This window comes from Gadus macrocephalus, chromosome 14 (genome assembly GCF_031168955.1).
Source record: "Gadus macrocephalus chromosome 14, ASM3116895v1".
NCBI classification, from domain to species: domain Eukaryota; kingdom Metazoa; phylum Chordata; class Actinopteri; order Gadiformes; family Gadidae; genus Gadus; species Gadus macrocephalus.
In genome coordinates, this window is record NC_082395.1 from 10409397 (window position 1) to 10429078 (window position 19682).

Sequence of the window (19682 nt, forward strand, 5' to 3'; positions counted from 1 at the left end):
ATGTCTCCTTTAAGCTTTTTTACACCTTTTAGTATGTATGAGGAGTAGACATCTCTCTGGGCCGCAACTTCAGGGAGAAAGTTAGGAACTTTAAACCTTGTAGTATGTATGACGAGTAGAGATCTCTCTTGGCAGTGATGTCCAAAAGAAAGTTTAACTTCTTTGCACCTTTAGCATAACGCAACGATCTTTGTGGATGGTGAAGCTCCATTTGAGCAGGAGATTATTTTGATGTCCACGGCCGAGTGAAGGTTAAACTCCTCTGACACTTTAGGTATAAACTCACGGTGTGCAGCTCATTCCATATAGCACTTTGCTCAATATAACGTTCATATACAACGACGGTACTAAAAAAGTATGACAAAGTTACCACGGGTCTCTCAGCCCAAAACACATTTGTTAAAAGCTCATTGTGTTATAATCCCAGCCGAAACAGTTAGTTATTTGCTATTAAAGATGTACCAAAGCTTTCTTGAAAAGAGACATGGCACTAACCCTAACCCTAACCCTGCTTTTCCTTTATTCTCCACACATGCTGTCTAACTATATCATGTGTGTAAGTAATGCTTCCAGTATGATTTCATACCATTGATAAGCTTGTGTTATACGAGTTGCATTAATGATATAAATCTATTAATAGTCCACAGCTGCTGTATAGACACACACCACTAAGCTGTGTTTTAATGCTTGGCTTTTTCAAACTACCTTATGGCAGCAAGGGAATCTCATTTTGCAAACACAGGGCTGGCGTTATATGTGTAATACCTGGGAAGATTATTTAATGCACAATAAGGCCCTGAATCATTATTCCGTCATCGTGGGTCCTTCATCCCAGAGTAGTGGTGGTCACACAGTGGGTCTGGACCCAAGCACGGCACTGAGTGGCTCACCGGATGGCTATCCTATTGTTTGAATTCACATTCCTTTCTCCTCTGTTTCACTTGATCATCATTCATTTGATGATGTCTTCAGTCTAAAAGTATTGATTTATTTTGGAAAATATTAATCGTCCAAGCATGTTTTTGATAATTAATACGAAAATGTAATGAGTAGGCCTATGTTAAAACTGGGTCCGAGACCAAAAGTTCATCCAGTGGGTCACTGGCGTTAAAACATGTGGCCACCCTTTCACAGATCGAAAGCATAGTATGAGGTCTGCTCGTTAAATATCAGGATGTCGCGGCGCCCTTCCTCACCACTTGACAGGAGCTCCCTCCTCGGACACCTCACACTCCAGCTCCACCCTCTCTCCCACCATCACCATCTGATCTTCCAGGTCCTTCACGATGGTTACGGGAGGCTCTGGACGCATCAAACACAGCCAGACACTTCAGCATGTTCTACCTCCTCAGAAATGGAAGGGGTCATTGTAGGACCAACCCAGGGGCCACTCATAACACTAATCATGGGCCTGCTACTTATGCATCGACGTATAGGCCTATACATAGACCCCTTTGGAACGTAGTACGTACGTCAACGTGGACGCCATATTGGAGAGGCAAAGAATAGCCTGTTAACAAATACATGTAAACGGGGGAGCTGCGATTAAAAGCACTTCACTTTACAATAAAGGTATGTTAATTTAACATTAATTAAATTCATTCACATACTACAATGACTCATTGAAATCATTAGAGAAATGTTACGATTTTAGTGCTTTAGATCCAGAAAAACAGGAGCTACACTATGAACTTGTATTTGTTTACAGGCAAGTCTAGGTCTCTCAAATACAGCGTTAAAGCAGTCAACGCCATATACGCAACTTCTATGTATCTACGTCTATGCTTTGACGTACCTGGGCACAGGTAGTAGACTAGCTAGTCAAGATAAGACACCTTGACCATGGCCCTTCATATAGAGTTAAAGCTTGGCCAACACCTAAAGGTTAACATTTGTAGCCAGGTGTTTCAGTGGATCCTGTCTAGTTTTACTCAATGTTTAGAGGATGTACCTTTGACGAAAAGCTCAGTGGTGCACTTCTCCTCCCCCACCACGCAGGTGTAGGCTGCGTCGTCAGCCAAGGAACAGTGGTTGATGGTGAGGTAGCGCATGTTGCCAACGCTCTCGAAGATGTACCTCCACAGTTCACAGGAACAGATTTTTATTTTAGACCGTTATACGTCATACAATGATAACATATATTGTAGAGATATAGATATCATATATTCTCTATTGTGTTTTAATTTGTTTCAGACTATTTGCTACCCGTTCTCAGAAAATGAATTTTAAAACACTTTGGAAACAGCGAAACATGGCTTGGCTAAATCAATCATTGACCATGTGAATACTTACTTGCTGGTGATGTAATCGAATGGCAATGAAGCAAATCCAACAATTTTAGGAAGGAGGAGAATTGTGAGGCGAAATCATAGGATAGGAGAGACAAGAGGGGAAGGGAACAAAACATTACTCATACTTTGAGTATAGTTATTATTTAGTTGTTTCCATCTTTTTGAATTGAATGTGAGCAGACCTTCCAGTGGGCTGAATCTCCTGTCCATTCTTCATCCACTTCACCAAGGCGTTTGGATCAGTCACTTCAATGGCTAACTTAATTTTATGGCCCTTCTCTATTTGGTAGGCAGGATCCAGCTTCTTGTTGAAGGCTAAAATATCAACAGAATTAAATTCCTTACGTCTATATATTTTTTTTATTAAAGTTAAAGGTCATTCCATACAACTCCAGTACCAACCTTCACTTTTCTTCTCTTCCTTCTTCATCTTTTTCAGTCTCTTGAGCATGCCCCGCAGGTCTGTGATTCCGTGCTGGAAGGCAATCTTCTCATAATCTGTTACAGGGGCCTTCTTGAGAATCTCCCAGACATCCACATCAGGCCCTGCGTTCGTCTGCGTAGCCCTGGGATACGCATTGCATTCGTTAATTCATTGTTCAAGCCCCTACAGGACGACATTAATAAGCAACTTGCCAGCATTAAAAATGCATGTAGCACCGAGATTGTATGGATACAATATCATTACAGCTGCATCAAATTAGTTAAAAGTAGTTGCTCTGTTGTAAGATAGCCCAGCCACAAAGACATAAGAACAAGGCATCATGACGATAGTTTTAGCGTTTCCTTACCCTTTCAACGGTTTTACAAAACTGCTGCAGAAGCCAAAGCCAAATAGCAGTTATGGTAAAAAACAAACCAGACAGATTAGGACAAAGCACAACAATCAAGATAATTTCAAAAGCTTTTGCAGCAACACAGCAACATATTAGAAATCTAGTGGTCAATAGTTACAGATTGTAAATGAAAAATAGACAAATCAAGCATAAATTACAAGTTGCGATATAAAAAAATGTATGGTGTGTCACACACACCAGTGAATTTAAATAATTTGTGATTGATATAAAATAGAAAAATACCCACGACCGATTGCAGCTAGATAATAAATGTATTGTGGTAGATTCAAGTGGAGTCAATTCAAGCGGTAAAAATACCAAATGGCGTTTATACCTAACAGCCATTTGGTATAAAGAGTTGTGCAAATATTATGGTAGAGTTAAATAAAAGACAATGTTACAATTGTCTTAACAATATAAAAAAGAATGTATAATGATATTGTTAATTCTAGTTGGGGTTAGGAAGGTGCCGGTGTATAATCCTGCAAGATCATGCCATCTGTAAATATTGATGCCATGTTCTGACAATTCAAAATTGAAAAGCATGCTGTCACTTTAATATTGTGCCAGAAACATTAACTCCAGTGTGTTAATAAAAAGAGCACAAGCTTACTCTCTGGAGAGTTCCAAGATACATAGAGAGAGAAAAAAAGAGATTGCGATTCATAACGGGAGAACATTTAGTACACATGTCCATATACTGATCCTATACTTCTGAACCACTTACCTCTTCTTGAGCAAGCCGCTGAAGTCCAGCTCCCCCGAATCCTCTTTCCCATCAATGCTACTGTAGACACACAGCAGCAGAATGAACCCAAAGGCCTTTTACACACATACAATGGGCTGTTACCCGTACACAAGCATAGATTTCCATTCACGAAAAAGAAGACCAAGACTTTAGATTCTTTTCAATTTTGTGATTACTACTTCATTCCATTAATCCGACTACATATGCCTTAGATCAGAAAGAACAAATCTATCCAAATACATTTGTACATTGTAGTTTCGTAAAATGTACAAATAAAAACATTTGTGTAGATCAAACAAACTTGTGGGTCTGATTTGCAAGAATGTTGCTTCCTGTTTATTCCTGGCCAAAGCAGCAACAACATCCTCCTCCAAATGAGAGCCAAACAGCAACTCTCAAGGTTAAAGACTGCACCTGGTTTCAATCCCAGTGTGAAACGTCTGCTCCACTCAGATCACTGGGATGAAAGATAAAGGCAAGGACATTAATGTGATAATTAGTTAATCTCCTGTCTGTGATCTGGGCAGGCAATCAAGATCAGACCTGGTGCTAATGTTACGATGCGCCACAACTGGACTACTTTCTCTGTGGGAGGGCCGTAATCTTATCACATTGAAAACTCCAGGAGGGTGGGGGGAGGAGTAGACAAAAAACAAAGGCCAACACTCACTCTTCCAGGGCACGTTTTGTGCAGCTTACTCTGCTGTTTTGGGTTCAGACACAGCAGAAGACCAGGGAGAGGTGAGGTATCCTAGTCATTGTTAACATTATTTTTACCATAACAAAAGCCATATACAATGGCAAAATTGACACCCCATTACGATTAATAGAGGCCAACCTTATTCAATCTTGAACAAACAAATGCCACAAATCAGATTGTGCTGAGGTTGGACACAAAATATCGTACCATTTGTCTTTATGGATTTTAAAACTAGCTACTAACACTTCTGTTGATCTTCTATTGTCTCTTCCCAAAAATCAGCAGGTAAGAGGCTCCATCAATCCAAACACTGTTTCTGTTTGACTCCAATGAAGGATTGAAGAAGATGACACGGCAAAAGCAGGAACTGAAATCTCTTTTCCTTTTGCGTCAGCAGCGTTTTTCAGTGTTTGGGTATGAGAGCTCCACTGTTGCAACAAACCCCATTTCTACCTTGATGAAGTTCCACTTCTCTTCGCTTCACTCCTGATAAGCATTTCCATAGTTACTTACCATTCACAATGCAGTAATAGGTCTACTGCAACTAGGTCAGACGGTACCACCAGTACTACCATCCGCAGCGCTTTAGATTAATTGCTACTTGATATGAATAAAGAAGTAAATTTTGAATTCATACTGAACTCAGCCTTTCTAAAGCCTTGTTCCTGAAAAATAATCAATAGTAAACAATGCATTAAAATTATAAATAAGATAATGAGAAAATAGTGTACATTTATAGATTAGCAACTTTTTTTTACGTGTTACTGTCACTCAGTCTGCAAACAATATTATGTATAATATTGAAATACTGATGGGAAAAGTTCTTAATTTTTTTATCACATTAATAATTTTTGCTTTATGAACAATAATTCTGCAATTCGTGACTCCTTTTTAGTTTATAATACTGCTGCAATGATACTTTAGGCATTTCCAACCTCCAAATGTAATTTATAAATGCTAAGTAAGGCATAGATAGTCCTCCCTTTAGATGAGCTGGCCTAACTAATGCTTTCTAACTACCTGAATTGATCAATCAAGATTTTACTTTTGGTAGTATGCATAGATATTCCTCACTTTAGATAAGCTCAAACAAAATTCTAAAACAAACTGATTATGAATAGCTTACTAATGCATATTCATGTATGAACAATGCTTAAAAAAATTGGTATTCACCATTACTACTGCTTAATCAATGCTTAAAAGTTGCAGTTATTCCAAAGCGATATCTTACAATTATTTTTAGTCCACAGCATCTTTAACTCACAAAGAGCACACATTAAGCTAAAAAAGTAAGGTTTCTACTGATCTAAAAGGCTCCCATACAATGACCCCAATAAGCATTGGAAGTTTAGGCTAAATTAGTCGAAGTAATTGTATTGACTCAATCAACATAATTTATAATATCGAAAAACTTGTGGGCAAAGTTCTAAATGTTTTTTATCAAATGCAATATTTTTGCCTCTTAACAGTGACCTTCTAACCTGTACGGTTTTGAAGTGTTGATTCAAAAGTAATTCAAAAGATAATGAAGAAAAATAAACTTACGTGCGTCTAAAAGCTGCCCTGATGTCAAAGCCTTCAACAGCACAGGCCTCTGAAATGCATTCAAAATATATCTTCAAAATAATTTATATTTTGATAAAAGATCACAAATAGCATTTTTGTATTGTTCCCAGATACATCTGAATTGTATTGAAATATGGTATTGATTTTGATTTTTGAAACAAACAATAAATCATGATGTTGCTGACATGAAACCTGGTCAAGTCAAAGGTAGGCCTACCGTGTACGATCAGATCAAAATTACAGCTGTCGAACTTATCCCTGGATGACACCTCACATCTGTAAGCCCCTGCAAAGTTGGGCTTGGCCTCTACAATTTGCATCTCAAAGGTATGGATCTAAAACAAAGAAACGCACTCCATAGACAAAATAGTCTCTGTCATTAGATTTTTGATATATTATAAGTTCACTGCACGGAATAATACCTGGGTTTTCCGATCATACGTCTCCTTAAGCTGCAGGTGTTTCCCACACTTGCTCGCAAGGTCCATCCACTTCCCCTTAAACCATTTGACAGCTGGTTTCTTCAACAGCGTGCCAAGGTGCACCTTGGCCACAAACGTGATGGTCTTACCTGCATGAAGTAAAGATCCTTTACCAAAATTGTCAAGCCCATCTGCACATTCAAATTAATATTAGCCAAAGATAAGTGTTTTGATACATTTTGTATACTGCAGTTAGGGTTTGTGGTTGTCAACTATTAATATATACAATGAATATTTTTATGCAATTTTTATAAATAAAAATGTTCCTTATAGTTCCACACCTTCCGATAAATATAATCTTTATTCATAATTTACAGTTTATATTTATACTACTGTCTTACCAACGGTAACTTCTCCACTCTGTGGTTTCTCTGTGAACAGACCAGTCAGATCCTGTCTGGTGTCGGGCTGAGCATCTGTCAAGTTTCAGAAAACAGCTATTATCATTCAAATGTTAATATCATAAGAACATGAATTCCCTTGAAAGGATGTCAGGAAGATCTTGTTATCCAAAAATGATTCATTACAGAATGTCCGGGCATAGTGTAAAATTGTTAAATTACTTAAATATGTATTGATTGAGTATTCGTGAATTTAAAGAAAATTTCTTTAGGATAACCAGATTGCAATATTAGAAAACAATAAGAAAAATAGGTTTATTTCCTCTATCTTCTTTGTGAATGAATGAATGAATGATGTTGTTGAGTGGCATGTGCGCTGCGGCCCACCCTCGGTGGGTGCAGCCGGGGCTGGGGGGTCTGCCGTTGCCGGGGGCTCTGCCGATGCAGGTGCAGGGGGGTCTGCCGGTGCAGGGACCGGACCGGTGCTCGGTTCCCCCTCTCCTGCCGGGGTCCCAGTTGCTGCCGTCTCCCCCGGGACGTCAGCTGTAGCCGGGGGCTTCTGGGTGTCCGGTACCCCATCGCCTGTCCCACAAGACACGCAACATCATTAGCCAAGGCAAGTAAAATATAGGTTTCATTTCCGAAGATAGGTGGGAAATACAGGGAGTGAGGAATACTTCAATTGTTAGTTGATCTTAAAGGTGCTGTAGGTACGATTTGAGAGTTGAAAATACATTGACATCCTTTAAACAAAATAAGCATTCCAAAATAACCCTGCTTTCTCCGCCCTCGGGATGATTACGCTGTGTGGGCGAATCTGATTGACAGGGAATGATGGATGAACCGCTCAGAGAAGAGATCCCCTGATTGGTCTGTAATTCACTTGGGGCGGTCTAAAATTGTAATTGTCCCATACAGAGGCAGCTGCAGTCATCCACAAGAGATATTCTCACAGTGCATTTCACTCATAAACGGCTGACAGATGGCTATGGTATTTCTTTCACTCAACGCTCACATTACAGCTCTTACATCTTACCTACAGCACCTATAATGTATTTATATGCAAAATAGACACACGTGTTAAACTCCCATTCCCCCCAGTCTCAGTCTGCAGTCTCAATAAACACACAGAACGGCAGGCTATCACTCGTTGAGGTCCAAGACAAACACCTGCGTAATCTATTCAAGATACTTCACAATCTTGTGACGGAGGAGCTCAAATATCCTTTGGCATATTTTCTCTACTCTATCACGGTGTGTATTTGTGTTTTTATCAGGTTGAGTTTCCATGTGTTATCAGGTGTCTGCTCTCCGGCCTATCCGGGGCACACTGAAGTGGTGGTTACTCATGAGAAAATAATCTGCCCTGCTTCGGACCAAGGTCACACAAAGGGTTACGAACGATACACCGTCACACTGTGGTGGTGGGCCTATCAAACCAACCCTGTCCTTAGATCCTTTATGAGATGTCTCTCTTGCTCTCTGGTTTTCGCTTTTTTCACAGATCTGTTCTTGCTGCGCTTTGAGGTTTCTCGATAAGCACACAGGATGGTAATACTTTGCACTGAGTGGTTGGCAGCGTGTGAATAAGTGTCACTTTATTTGCTTGCATACACGGCTTAGATATTTTGATAAGAAAAAGGGATTGCTTGGGAAAATGTGACCGTGTGTGAAGCCAACGTGGCTAATGCGCCCATAAAGAACAAACATGTCCACATACTTGATCACACTGTGCAATGCTAGACATCCCAACTGTGTAGAAGTGGGTTAGAGTGAAGCAATAACAACACATCAAATACAGTACATAAATACATTTGAGTGCCCATGCTTGCTTTGTGCTTTGTGCTTTGTTCCGCTTACAAAGTGCTCCGGTCAGTAAGTGCTGCTCTCAAAATAGAAACACCTGCAACATCAAAGATTCCCACCTGGCTTTGCTATAACTTTCAGCTCAAACTTCACCTTCGACCCCCCAGCAATCACCGCATAGACATTGGCATCTCCCTTGGTGACGGCTGGTATGGTGAAGGAGTGTTTGTTTCCGTCTGCGGTGATTACGTGTGTCTTGCTGTTGTCTATGTCCTTTGCGCCGCACTGCCATTTGACTTTAGCGTTGTGCTTCTCTGTCTCCGCCTCAAACACCACACAGGAGCCCTCGTCTGCCTCCTGACCCTTTGGCTTCTTGACAAAGGCAGAGACTACAGCATGGGAGTGGTGGGCAACATAATTCAGGTTTTTACATGGATTTATTTTGTTTATTTATTTAAATGTCTTTGTTTGTTTGACATCGTCTGACATCTCAGGTACATGGAAAATAATAGTGTCAGCAAATTCAATTCTTATTGAAACTATTCATTCAGTTATTACAGAACATTAAACACAGAAAGATAAAAGCTTAACATGTTTATCCTAAACTGTGCTGAACTTACAATGCATATATTGATATAGACAAATTCCTATAGACCCATTGTTTCACAGAGATTATTCATTGTATCACAGTGTTTCAGCGAAACATCAATTAAACATCTGACTCCAAACAAACATGTCAGCTTGGTTAATTCAACAAAACTGTTGCGTTGTCACTGAACACATAACTAAGCCTCAAAGCAACCCTCAAACATGTGAGTGCTAAAAATATGTATATGGATAAAGAAACCCATGAATGACAAGAGAGACAAGGTGTCCGTTGTCAGGATATTATTAGAACTGATAACAGCTGTATAAAACCACCTTTTACTCAGCTGTTGTCCAAAGTATATGTAAGATGTTGTCACACCAAGCCGTATTGTAAAAGACGGAATTTTCAGGTTCGAACAATGAAAATCCGATCCTCGTCAGTAAAAGTCATACGATCCTATCCTAAATATGACAGTAATGCTGAGAGGCCACAGACGGGGCAGTTTACGTGACTACAACCCCCCATGGGACAAGTGTAAAGTCCGATGTAGCATGTGTGCAGGCTTACAGTAGGCCTCCGTGGGTGCAGCATGTTACATGTGTGGAGCAGATGAGAGACACAGGTACCACCACAGGGCGGATTAGGAGGATCTATTTTCTGACTCTGGAAGACTGACAAGAATGATGTGGCTGCCGCCTGGAAGCCTTTCATATATCTTTATCCTCTCTTGATCATCTTCATTCATCATTATGCTATTTGATTCAGATTGCCGGTTATCTTTTAGATGATCATTTCGTAAAAATCCTTTTAAGTTATGTCAATTGTGGTCATTTTGGTTTTAGAATTAGACCGGCCTCTACCAACCTAATAGTTACTGTGGCCGTATCCTCTCTGTGTAAAACATTGTGATACAGTGGATCATAAGCTGGCCAGTCTTTTTTGACCATGACAAAATCTGATAATTCAGTATTCTACAATATATAATACTATCTAAGCATACAACGTTGATGGAAATGTAGGATTTATAATGTTAAGCTTGTTTAAGCAGGTCATAATTGTTTAGTAACAACTGAATGGTGAAGGTCTTAGCGCAAATGAAGTGACTACCGGTGTTGGACCCTGTCATCCGATCCCTTTCACACTCGACCGACACGATGCATTTCCACAAGCGGGGAAATAACAAAAAAATGATGAAAGTATTTTGTTCCATTGGAATGCTATTGGGCTACATTGTTTACATGTAGACATGCTGGAAACTATGTACAACCAAGCAATGTGTTCCACTTGAGGCTCTGGCCGGACTTATGGAAGGTGTCTGAGTTCAAGAGATGCTTGGGATTATTTTAAGATGAATCACATAGTGATGTGATCACCTTCCTTGTTATTGTATTGTTTATTGACAAACATGAAAATATTGATGGTTGAATTCTATAATTTCAACATTATATGTCTGAATGTGGCATGTGAATTATTTGAACTCTAAAATTAGCACCGTTATCTAAATCTTTGGTATCCCTTAACTAACCTAGACTCAAAAAAGTAAAAAGGTAATATTTTATATTTATTCATTTAAATCAATGTGTTATCAATCCTAATTATCTAAATAAGACAACTTTTTTTTGTAAACTGTTTAGAACAAATCAATTATACATTATCAAATTAAATATATTGAAATCCAAATATTTTGACTGCAGGCTGTTTTAGGAATAAATGAATATGGAAGCAATTATATTCTATCATCCTTAACAGCCTTCCTCTTGGTTTCTCGTGTCTATAACAGATTAAAGCAGCATTCATATGTTGAATATGACATCATGTTATTTAGATCATTGACATTGTGTAGGCCTATATCCCAACTCACAATCAACATGATGATAGATGATATTGTCAAAATCCGTAAAGAAATCCGTAAAAATAAATTGTTATGAAACTCAAAAAACCCAAACATAGACCCTGTTTTCAAACCAGCAGAAGATAATCAACACTTACCTGCTTTTTTGGTTGGCTCTGGCATCCTCAGAGTTGACTTCCCCTTCACAGAGTGCCTCTGCTTCTAGAGTCGCCTGCCTCACTCATTCCTACGGCTTTAATAGTAGGGGTTCCTCTAAAAACCCCACCCCCGCCCTCATGTCACCCTCAGAGTCCCATCCTGCACACACAATCTCACACACACACACACACACACACACACACACACACACACACACACACACACACACACACACACACACACACACACACACACACACACACACACACACACACACACACACAAGATCACTACCCTCTCCCTCCCCACCTTGTATCAGACCCTCAGCAAACCCCCTGGCCCGCCTGACCTCATACGGGCGGCATTTCAGCCATCACTTCTCCCCAACACCTCCACTGAATGACAGCCTCTGAGAGGGGAGGGGGAGGGGGGAGATGGGGTGGGGGCCGTGGCCGTGGAGGTGGAGTCGGTGTTGGTGGGGATATGGGGCTGGAAGGCAGGGGGTTAAATTTAGAACTCGATTTCAGAGAAGTTTGTTGGCACTCTGCCTAGTCCAAACAGGGGGGGGGGGGGGGGGGGGGGGCTTTGATTTATTGGCATGACAGTTATTTTCCAATGGTGAAGTAGCACTTCATGGAAGCACCACACAGTCACGGTTGTGTTCACCATGGAGCTTCCGCAAGCTTCCACATTTCAACCGTGTGTGAGTATAACAAGATGTATCCCAGATATATATTTTAATATGCAGTGAATGGTCTAGATCTGCCTATATTGCTATACATTATGCTTGATTTCCTCCGGCAAGAGGTTTTGTTTTCACCGGTATCTCGTGTTTGCGTGTTGGTTAGTCCATCAGTGAACAGTATATTTAAAAAGGAACGGATTTGCACCGAATTTGGTAGAATGGTTGGTCATTGCCTAAGGATAAACTGATTTACTTTTCCCGCCAATTGGCTGAGAGAGGGTGTATCACAAAACATCTGACTGGATTGTTATTAGCACTCCGGAATTTAGTGGCACTTGATCTTGAGCAGTGGGACAGTTGTTTCGGACAGAGCCTACTGCAAGCAACCCTTTTAGACCGATTGGTCTAAAAGGGTTGTTTGCAGTAGGCTCTGTCCATCATACAAACTAACTTAACCATGTAAAGGGGCAAAACCTATGTGAAAAGTGTGCCAGTATTTTCTTTGTGCTTCAGTGATTCAAACGTGCAGTGTGTATATTTTAGTGGCATCAATCTTAGCAGAAATGGAATATAAGATTCATACGTAAGTATTAACTAGTGTATAATCCTATGAATGAATTGTTGGGTAATATCGTTACCTTAAACAAAACCCTTTATATCTACATAGGGAGCGGATCCTCTTCCGAGTAGCCAGCCAAGAAGCACCACCATGGTTCTATAGTTGCCCAGATTTGTAGAGCAGTTCTGGACTCAAAACATGCCTCAACAGCACTCCCATAGGCTCTCTTCTGTACTTACATTGTGTTAAACCAACCCATACTGGATAAACCATCCCAGGCCAGGTCTGATGAAGTCTGTCTGAACGGGAGCGGGGCCAGACACATATGCCAGAGAAAATACAACATGAGCTTGCAGATTCGTTTGGTTCCCAAGCTACTGACCTATCGTTTAACAGATTAGATAATTTAATATAGTTCATATATCCATCAATTAACTTTATCACCTTAGCTTCTCGATGCTGTTGTAGACGATGACAACATTTGGAACAGTACAGTCCACCGTAGCTTCTCTTATGTCGTTGGAAATGGAAAAGTGCGGGGGGGGGGGGGATGTTCAGAAAGATGCAATCTGTAACCTCACTGCTAGATGTCACTATATCCTACACACAATGCACCTTTAAGGGCTTAACTTCCTGTTGCTAACATAGCTTAGAGGCAAACAATATATTTTTTTAATTATAACTACTTATGAACAAAGCACAGGACAGTTATTCAGTGTGAACTGTTGCAGGTTGAGTCAACTTAAGTTAAAGGGGACATATTATACCACCAGGTGTGAGTGTGATTAGCCTCGAAAATCTGCCCCATATGACATCACTAGTGGGCGTGTCCACCTAGATCTGTGCTGGATAGATCGGTCTACCAGCCTACCCAGTGGATTGAAGTAAACGTTGCTCATCTATCCAGGACACATCTAGTTGGACACGCCCACTTGTGATGTCATATGGGGCAGATTTTCAAAACGGATAATCACACTCACACCTGGTGGTATAATGTGTCCCCTTTAACTTAATAGAGTAAACAATAATTATAGCTATCAAATGTTGACCCTCATCAGATATATCAGAGTAACTAATGTACAACTTGTATATTACCTTTACATTGTATATTACCAGGACACATTTGGTTTAACTGACTTCAGGAAAATTGGCTAATCGCTCAAGCTCAAACAAAAACAAATGTACCACTTATCACAAGATAGTTACAAAAAAAAAAAAAAAAACAGTCAGCATTATTAAAAAGGAAGAACATCTCAGAATTTTTATTACAAGATTATTACAGATATCATCATTTACAAAAATATAATTACACATACATTACATTGCAAAACCGCAGAAAAAGGTTGTTTCTCAATAATGGAAGTGGACAACATTTATTTATATCGCTTGACATATGCTCTGCTTTGTAAGAGCTTACGTCTGCTGTATTGTAGGACAATTATTAAAATAAAGCAATTCTCAAGCAATGTGTTAACCATTCTCCAGTTACAATACCCTGAGGAAAAGGTTCTTACAGTGTATAGTCTGACAATCGCATAGCCTCAATGCTAATACAGGCAGGTTCACATCACATTGTGTGAACTGTGTTAATAGTCTAAAACAGTAAATAAAAAAGTGAATATTCAATTTGTTTGATCATACCGCTGTATGTATTTCAATAGTCCATAATGCTTGAGACATCATAACAGAGAACTATGTACCTTTGGGACTGCAGAAAAAGACACATTCAACTTAACCAAAATGCTTAAACTTGTTGAAAATAAACACAGCGTGATCTCTGAGGACATCTAGTGGTTCTCTCTATTGCTATTATGGAACATTTTGACTTGTCAAGTTCCAGAGAAATAAGCCATATTTGGAAGTGCGAAGCTAAGTGCAACTTGCAGCTTTAACATGACTCAACAGTGGTGTGCCCGATTATTCATTTGGAAAATATTCACGGCGAGATCTTTGTGTCATTTGGCTTGAGTCAGTAGACTATTGTATCAAGTCACTAATAGTTTACAATATTAAAACATAAAAAAAATAATGCTATGCACAAAAGGCCCTGGATTGCTCTTTATGTTTTGTTTGGTGCACTGTTATAATCCCCTCTCTCTTACATATACGTCTTTCTCTCTAAATGGGATTTTCCAAGAATCTCACCACTGAACTGGTAAGTCAACTTCTTCTTTATTTTCTTCACTTCGCCGGTTTTGCCATAGTTGCGTAAGGCGCGAGCCATCTTCTGATATGTCATTTTTTTTCGGTTTCCCTTCTGAATCCCCCAGCGGTGAGCGAGGGCCTCCTTGTGTTTGGAAGAGAACTGAAAGGTCCCCTTGTCTCTGTCCACCCACCAGATACTGTCCTTCATGTCTCCGTTCCGCAGGAGATCCAACAGGAACTGGTACAGGCGGATCTTCTTTTTGTTGCCTGTTGGCGACAATTCACAGCACTATATTATTGTCGTGTTTTTCATACTCACTGTCTCGTATTTCATACAACCACAGAGTGCTTTCAAATCACAAATGGAGAGACTTGGGCTCATCTCAGTCTGTGTTTGAAGACCTACCGAGCTGTGATACAGATCCGATTGTCGGGATTTACCCAGCTTTCTCAGTATATCATAGTCCGTTATTATCCAATTGTAAATATTCAACGCTCGAATCCACCAAACAATCCCATTAGAACAGGAAAATACAAACCAACCACATTATTGCCATGCGTGGTTGAGCAACCTTGAGGGTGTCTCCTCCAGTCCAAAAAGTACCAAAAAAAAATCCCAACACCCACCCACGCACAAAGACAGACACCCACCCACCCATCCAACCCCCCCCCCCCCCCCCAACACACACGCACACACACACGCACACGCACACGCACACGCACACGCACACGCACACACACACACACACACCTAAACACCCCCACACACACGTGACACCATCCAGATCTTTACCCAGTTCTCCATGCGTGGAAGGTGGCAGGCGGCCCCTCAGACTCTCCTCATCGGACACCTCCAGCGGGGGGCTCCGGCCGCCACGATCCTCCTCGTCAGAGCTGCGGTGAGCTGGCGAGGCGTGCTGGAACATGGGCCGCGGGAAGAATGAGACCTGGGTAAACGGAAGCACACGTTTAGATACACACTCCCAGTCCAACGGTAGGCTCCGCGCTTCGATCCCTGGAAGCGACCAGTTGGCGGTGCCTTGAGGTTCCTGGGCTCCTATAGCAGTGGCCATGCTCGTACCCAACGGTTATATCTTGGATCACACTTTAAAGTGTCCACTCTGAAAAAAAATATGCATATCGTGATGTGTTGAATTCTAACAAAACAAGTACATGGTATATTTCTGTCGTATACGTTTATTTTTGCATTGGCACAAACACATAGACTCACACACAAACACACGCACACACACACGAATACACACACACACACACACGCGCGCGCACACACACACAGATATAAACACATACAAACATCTGGATGTGTGTGCATGTGATTTTGATTGTGTGTTTGTGTGTGTGTGTGTGTGTGTGTGTGTGTGTGTGTGTGTGTGTGTGTGTGTGTGTGTGTGTGTGTGTGTGTGTGTGTGTGTGTGTGTGTGTGTGTGTGTGTGTGTGTGTCTGTCTGCATGGGTGTGCATTTGTGTGTGTGTGTGTGTGTGTGTGTGTGACTGTGTGACTGTGTTCAGTGCTGAAGCCTGAGTGATGGTCAATGATGGCGGAGACGGTGATAAAGTGAAGGACTCACTGGCTGCTGCAGGACGTGGTGGTGTGTGGGCACGCCGGGATCCAGGAGGTCCACCATGTCGTAACGCAGGGTGTCGGGCCGGATCAGGGTCGGCGCGTGCAGAGGCTGAACGCTCTGCAACTCGGTGAACTGGTTTTCTGGTAGGTTCTCAAACTCTCCGTGGACATGCACGTGGTGAGGGTGGTAGTCCCAGTGTTCTGGAGGACAAACAGCATCAGGTTAACTGCTTTAGATTGGTTGAGAGCACCTCACCAGGTAAAAGAACAATGCTAAGCAGTCTTGTCATGCTAATAAATGATACACGTATTGAATGTGGTTATTAACAAGCAGCATGGGTGATGTGTGTGTGTGTGTGGGTGTGTGTGTGTGTGTGGGTGTGTGTGTGTGTGTGTGTGTGTGTGTGTGTGGGTGTGGGTGTGGGTATGTGTGTGTGGGTGTGTGTGTGTGTGTGTGTGTGTGTGTGTGTGTGTGTGTGTGTGTGTGTGTGTGTGTGGGTGTGGGTGTGGGTATGTGTGTGTGTGTGTGTGTGTGTGTGTGTGTGTGTGGGGGTATGTGTGTGTGTGTGTGTGTGTGTGTGTGTGTGTGTGTGTGTGTGTGTGTGTGTGTGTGTGTGTGTGTGTGTGTGTGTGTGTGTGTGTGTGTGTGTGTGTGTGTGTGTGTGTGTGTGTGTGTGTGTGTGTGGGTGGGTGGGTGAGACTGTGTGTTTCCATTGGTCTGTGACAGCGCTGCAGAAAATATTCAAATTATCAACAGAAATTCTATTTGTAGAAGATCCTTTCCACTTCAACCATGAAAAGATTGAAATAGAATTCAACTGTTATTTTATGTCACCCTTTGAACCAAGTGCAACCGGTGCCCCGGGCAATTATCCTTTCTATTTGCATTCACATCATATGTACATCAAGAATGATATTAAACAGAAATAATTGGAGTGTAGATAGTGCAGTTTGCAGTTGTAATTATTGCATTGTGAAGCACTTCTGCAGCAAATCTGATTTACCAGTACATACCCATATTTGTCCTAAATATGGAATAAGCTAAAATAATGAATAATAAACCTTTCGATCTAGAATACAGCATGTATGCTGGATGTCTGAATGTATGAATTGATGAATGTAACCTATGTATACAATAAAGTATATATATAAATATACTCATACATAAAACAATATATGAATTTAACGTATTTTTCAGGGCCTGATTGATTTAATAATATATTAAAAGCAGTGGATTGAAAGAGAAAGTGCAGAACCTCTGTGTTGTTAACATAATAATAGATATAGCAGCTATTCTATGTCTCTGGCAGCTGCCAGCGAGCCGGCATCTGTTTCCTGTCGACCATACAGCCATACAGACTCCAGCTGCACGTATTTCATTATTTTTCTAAACTTGTATCTATGCATGTTTGTACGTTTATGTTGTCCACATAATCCAACACAATTCATTGTTGTAAATATATATAACACATTCTTCATTGCTATTGAATCGAATCTTTTTGTCAAGGCAAATGTGGTTTGATAATGTACACCCATAAGAAAGTTTGGTCTCACCTGATTGGATATCTCCATCAAGGATATATGGATTATATGGATATTCTGCGATTTGTTGTCTATAGATCTCAGGATCATACATTTCTTCTGGAGGCTAGAAGACAAAAGACAAATGTCTTACAATCTGAAAATGGAATGCATTGCGACTACACCTTGGACATATTTTCACGCTGAATCTATCCTCCATTTTATTCAGGCTGTGATCAGATGGATTTGGATATTTCCAAAAATGTACTAATATACCAAGTAACAAATAGCTATGTGAGAACCAATATGAATTAAAAATGTTAATACTCACAGGGGGGATGAGGTAGCTCTCCATTCTGTATGGATGCAACATGGAGACGTCCAACTCACTCACAGTTTTTTCTCTTATAATCTTTCAAAACTTTTGTGGCAGCATTGCACAACGTTTCAAAATTTCCTTTCCCCGACAGAAACCCCCAAATGTCTCTTTCTCGTTCAATCCTCAAGTATACACAAAAGTTTATGGTAGTGCGCCTGTATCTGAAATAACTAGAACCCTGCGAGCGTTTTGAGACTCAAAAAGAGAAAAGGAAACCTTGACTTTTGTCGGTGTGAGCACCGAGTGTGTCTGCTGAAGTGTGTCTGCTGAAGGTTTCTGAGCATTGGTGATTTGTCATTAGGACTCACGTAAACTTCTCTTTTTATCAGCTCTTGTGGTGTCCCTTTGTGAGCAGCCAATCAGAAAATGGCATTCGTTGACTCTCAGTCGGTGTAAGTTCCTTTAGAAGATTAGACCAGCTTGGGGCACCCTGATGCTTCAGGTAAAGTATTGGCATCCTGAGTGCTTTCGACATTTAAACCTCGATAGAACTTACAGCACAACTTACTTGAAACCCCTGTCACCCCAGTTATCTAACAAAGACACATAATCAGATCAAAGAAAAAAGTTTGTGGAGTGTTGACTCCTATTACTATCTAATTATCTATCTAAAATATGACAAAAACATTTGTATCCATTTTTTATTTGATTCATTTATTTTCAGAATGACAATGGTTAATCTGTAACAATATTAAGATATAGCAAGAAACTGATACATACAATACATACAATACACAGACACTGATCCAGATATATCAGGCAGGCGGGCCCACACACACACACACACACACACACACACACACACACACACACACACACACACACACACACACACACACACACACACACACACACACACACACACACACACACACACACACACACACACACACACACACACACTCATTCACACACAAATAGCTAAAAGAAGATTAGATGTAAGTTGCTATTTTGTAACACAGCAGATGGAGGTTATGATTAACAGATGATAACAACAAGGAAACACTGTCTCGTCTGCTACAGACTGATAGCAACTATTAAAACCCAGGTCTTTAAGGATTTCCTTCATTAAGACAATCCTTGTTAATAAGCCTTCAAACTAGTTTCACAACAACCATTGATTGTTAATATCTTTATACTGCACAAAGCAATTTGCAGTTGAATCTTTGCCATAAATGGAAAGATCATACATCCTAGGACTTCATAAAGCTAGGTCTTGATGAATGAGACACTCATCAACACAACACAGTACAATACACTTCACTACACTATAGCACAGCACAGCACAGTACAGCAAAACACAACACAATACATCATACTACAGTATAGTACAGTACAGTCCAACACAATACACTACACTACATTTCACTAAAACACAGTACTGTGCACCTTGAATGCACATCTTCGGAGAGGTCGGATAATATGTACTGAAGAAGACACATTTTCTAACATATTACATA

The 19682-nt window shown here is 40.6% G+C and overlaps 2 protein-coding genes across 2 annotated transcripts in view; both read right to left on the reverse strand.

The window, feature by feature from the left end:
- mybpc3 (myosin binding protein C3) overlaps positions 1-11497 on the reverse strand; it is a 28098-nt gene extending 16601 nt beyond the window's left edge. The window contains exons 1-14 of the mRNA XM_060070604.1: positions 11349-11497; positions 8890-9159; positions 7352-7546; positions 6965-7039; positions 6564-6712; positions 6359-6476; positions 6121-6169; positions 3855-3914; positions 3083-3106; positions 2694-2857; positions 2474-2606; positions 2293-2295; positions 1952-2076; positions 1197-1302 (exon numbers count right to left, since the gene is read on the reverse strand). Of these exons, the coding sequence (XP_059926587.1) occupies positions 1197-1302; positions 1952-2076; positions 2293-2295; positions 2474-2606; positions 2694-2857; positions 3083-3106; positions 3855-3914; positions 6121-6169; positions 6359-6476; positions 6564-6712; positions 6965-7039; positions 7352-7546; positions 8890-9159; positions 11349-11373 (1496 nt within the window). The 5' untranslated portion in view covers positions 11374-11497. The remainder of the gene's footprint in view (positions 1-1196; positions 1303-1951; positions 2077-2292; positions 2296-2473; positions 2607-2693; positions 2858-3082; positions 3107-3854; positions 3915-6120; positions 6170-6358; positions 6477-6563; positions 6713-6964; positions 7040-7351; positions 7547-8889; positions 9160-11348) is intronic.
- Positions 11498-13840: 2343 nt separating this feature from the next.
- Positions 13841-18528, reverse strand: spi1b (Spi-1 proto-oncogene b). The gene is made up of 5 exons (XM_060070830.1): positions 18175-18528; positions 17877-17970; positions 16327-16523; positions 15532-15685; positions 13841-15005 (listed from the first exon to the last, which is right to left on the reverse strand). Exons 1-5 carry the CDS (start codon positions 18214-18216, stop codon positions 14692-14694), a joined length of 801 nt encoding a protein of 266 aa, XP_059926813.1. The 5' UTR covers positions 18217-18528; the 3' UTR covers positions 13841-14691.
- Positions 18529-19682: the final 1154 nt, after the last annotated feature.

Bases quoted from the DNA above. Each gene is read 5' to 3' on its own strand.
- spi1b (XM_060070830.1), bottom strand. From the start codon at position 18,216: ATGTTGCATCCATACAGAATGGAGAGCTACCTCATCCCCCCT. The intron at 17,971-18,174 runs GTGAGTATTAAC...TTTGTCTTCTAG, and splicing joins AGAGCTACCTCATCCCCCCT to CCTCCAGAAGAAATGTATGA. The intron at 16,524-17,876 runs GTGAGACCAAAC...TTTGTCCTCCAG, and splicing joins TGATGGAGATATCCAATCAG to AACACTGGGACTACCACCCT.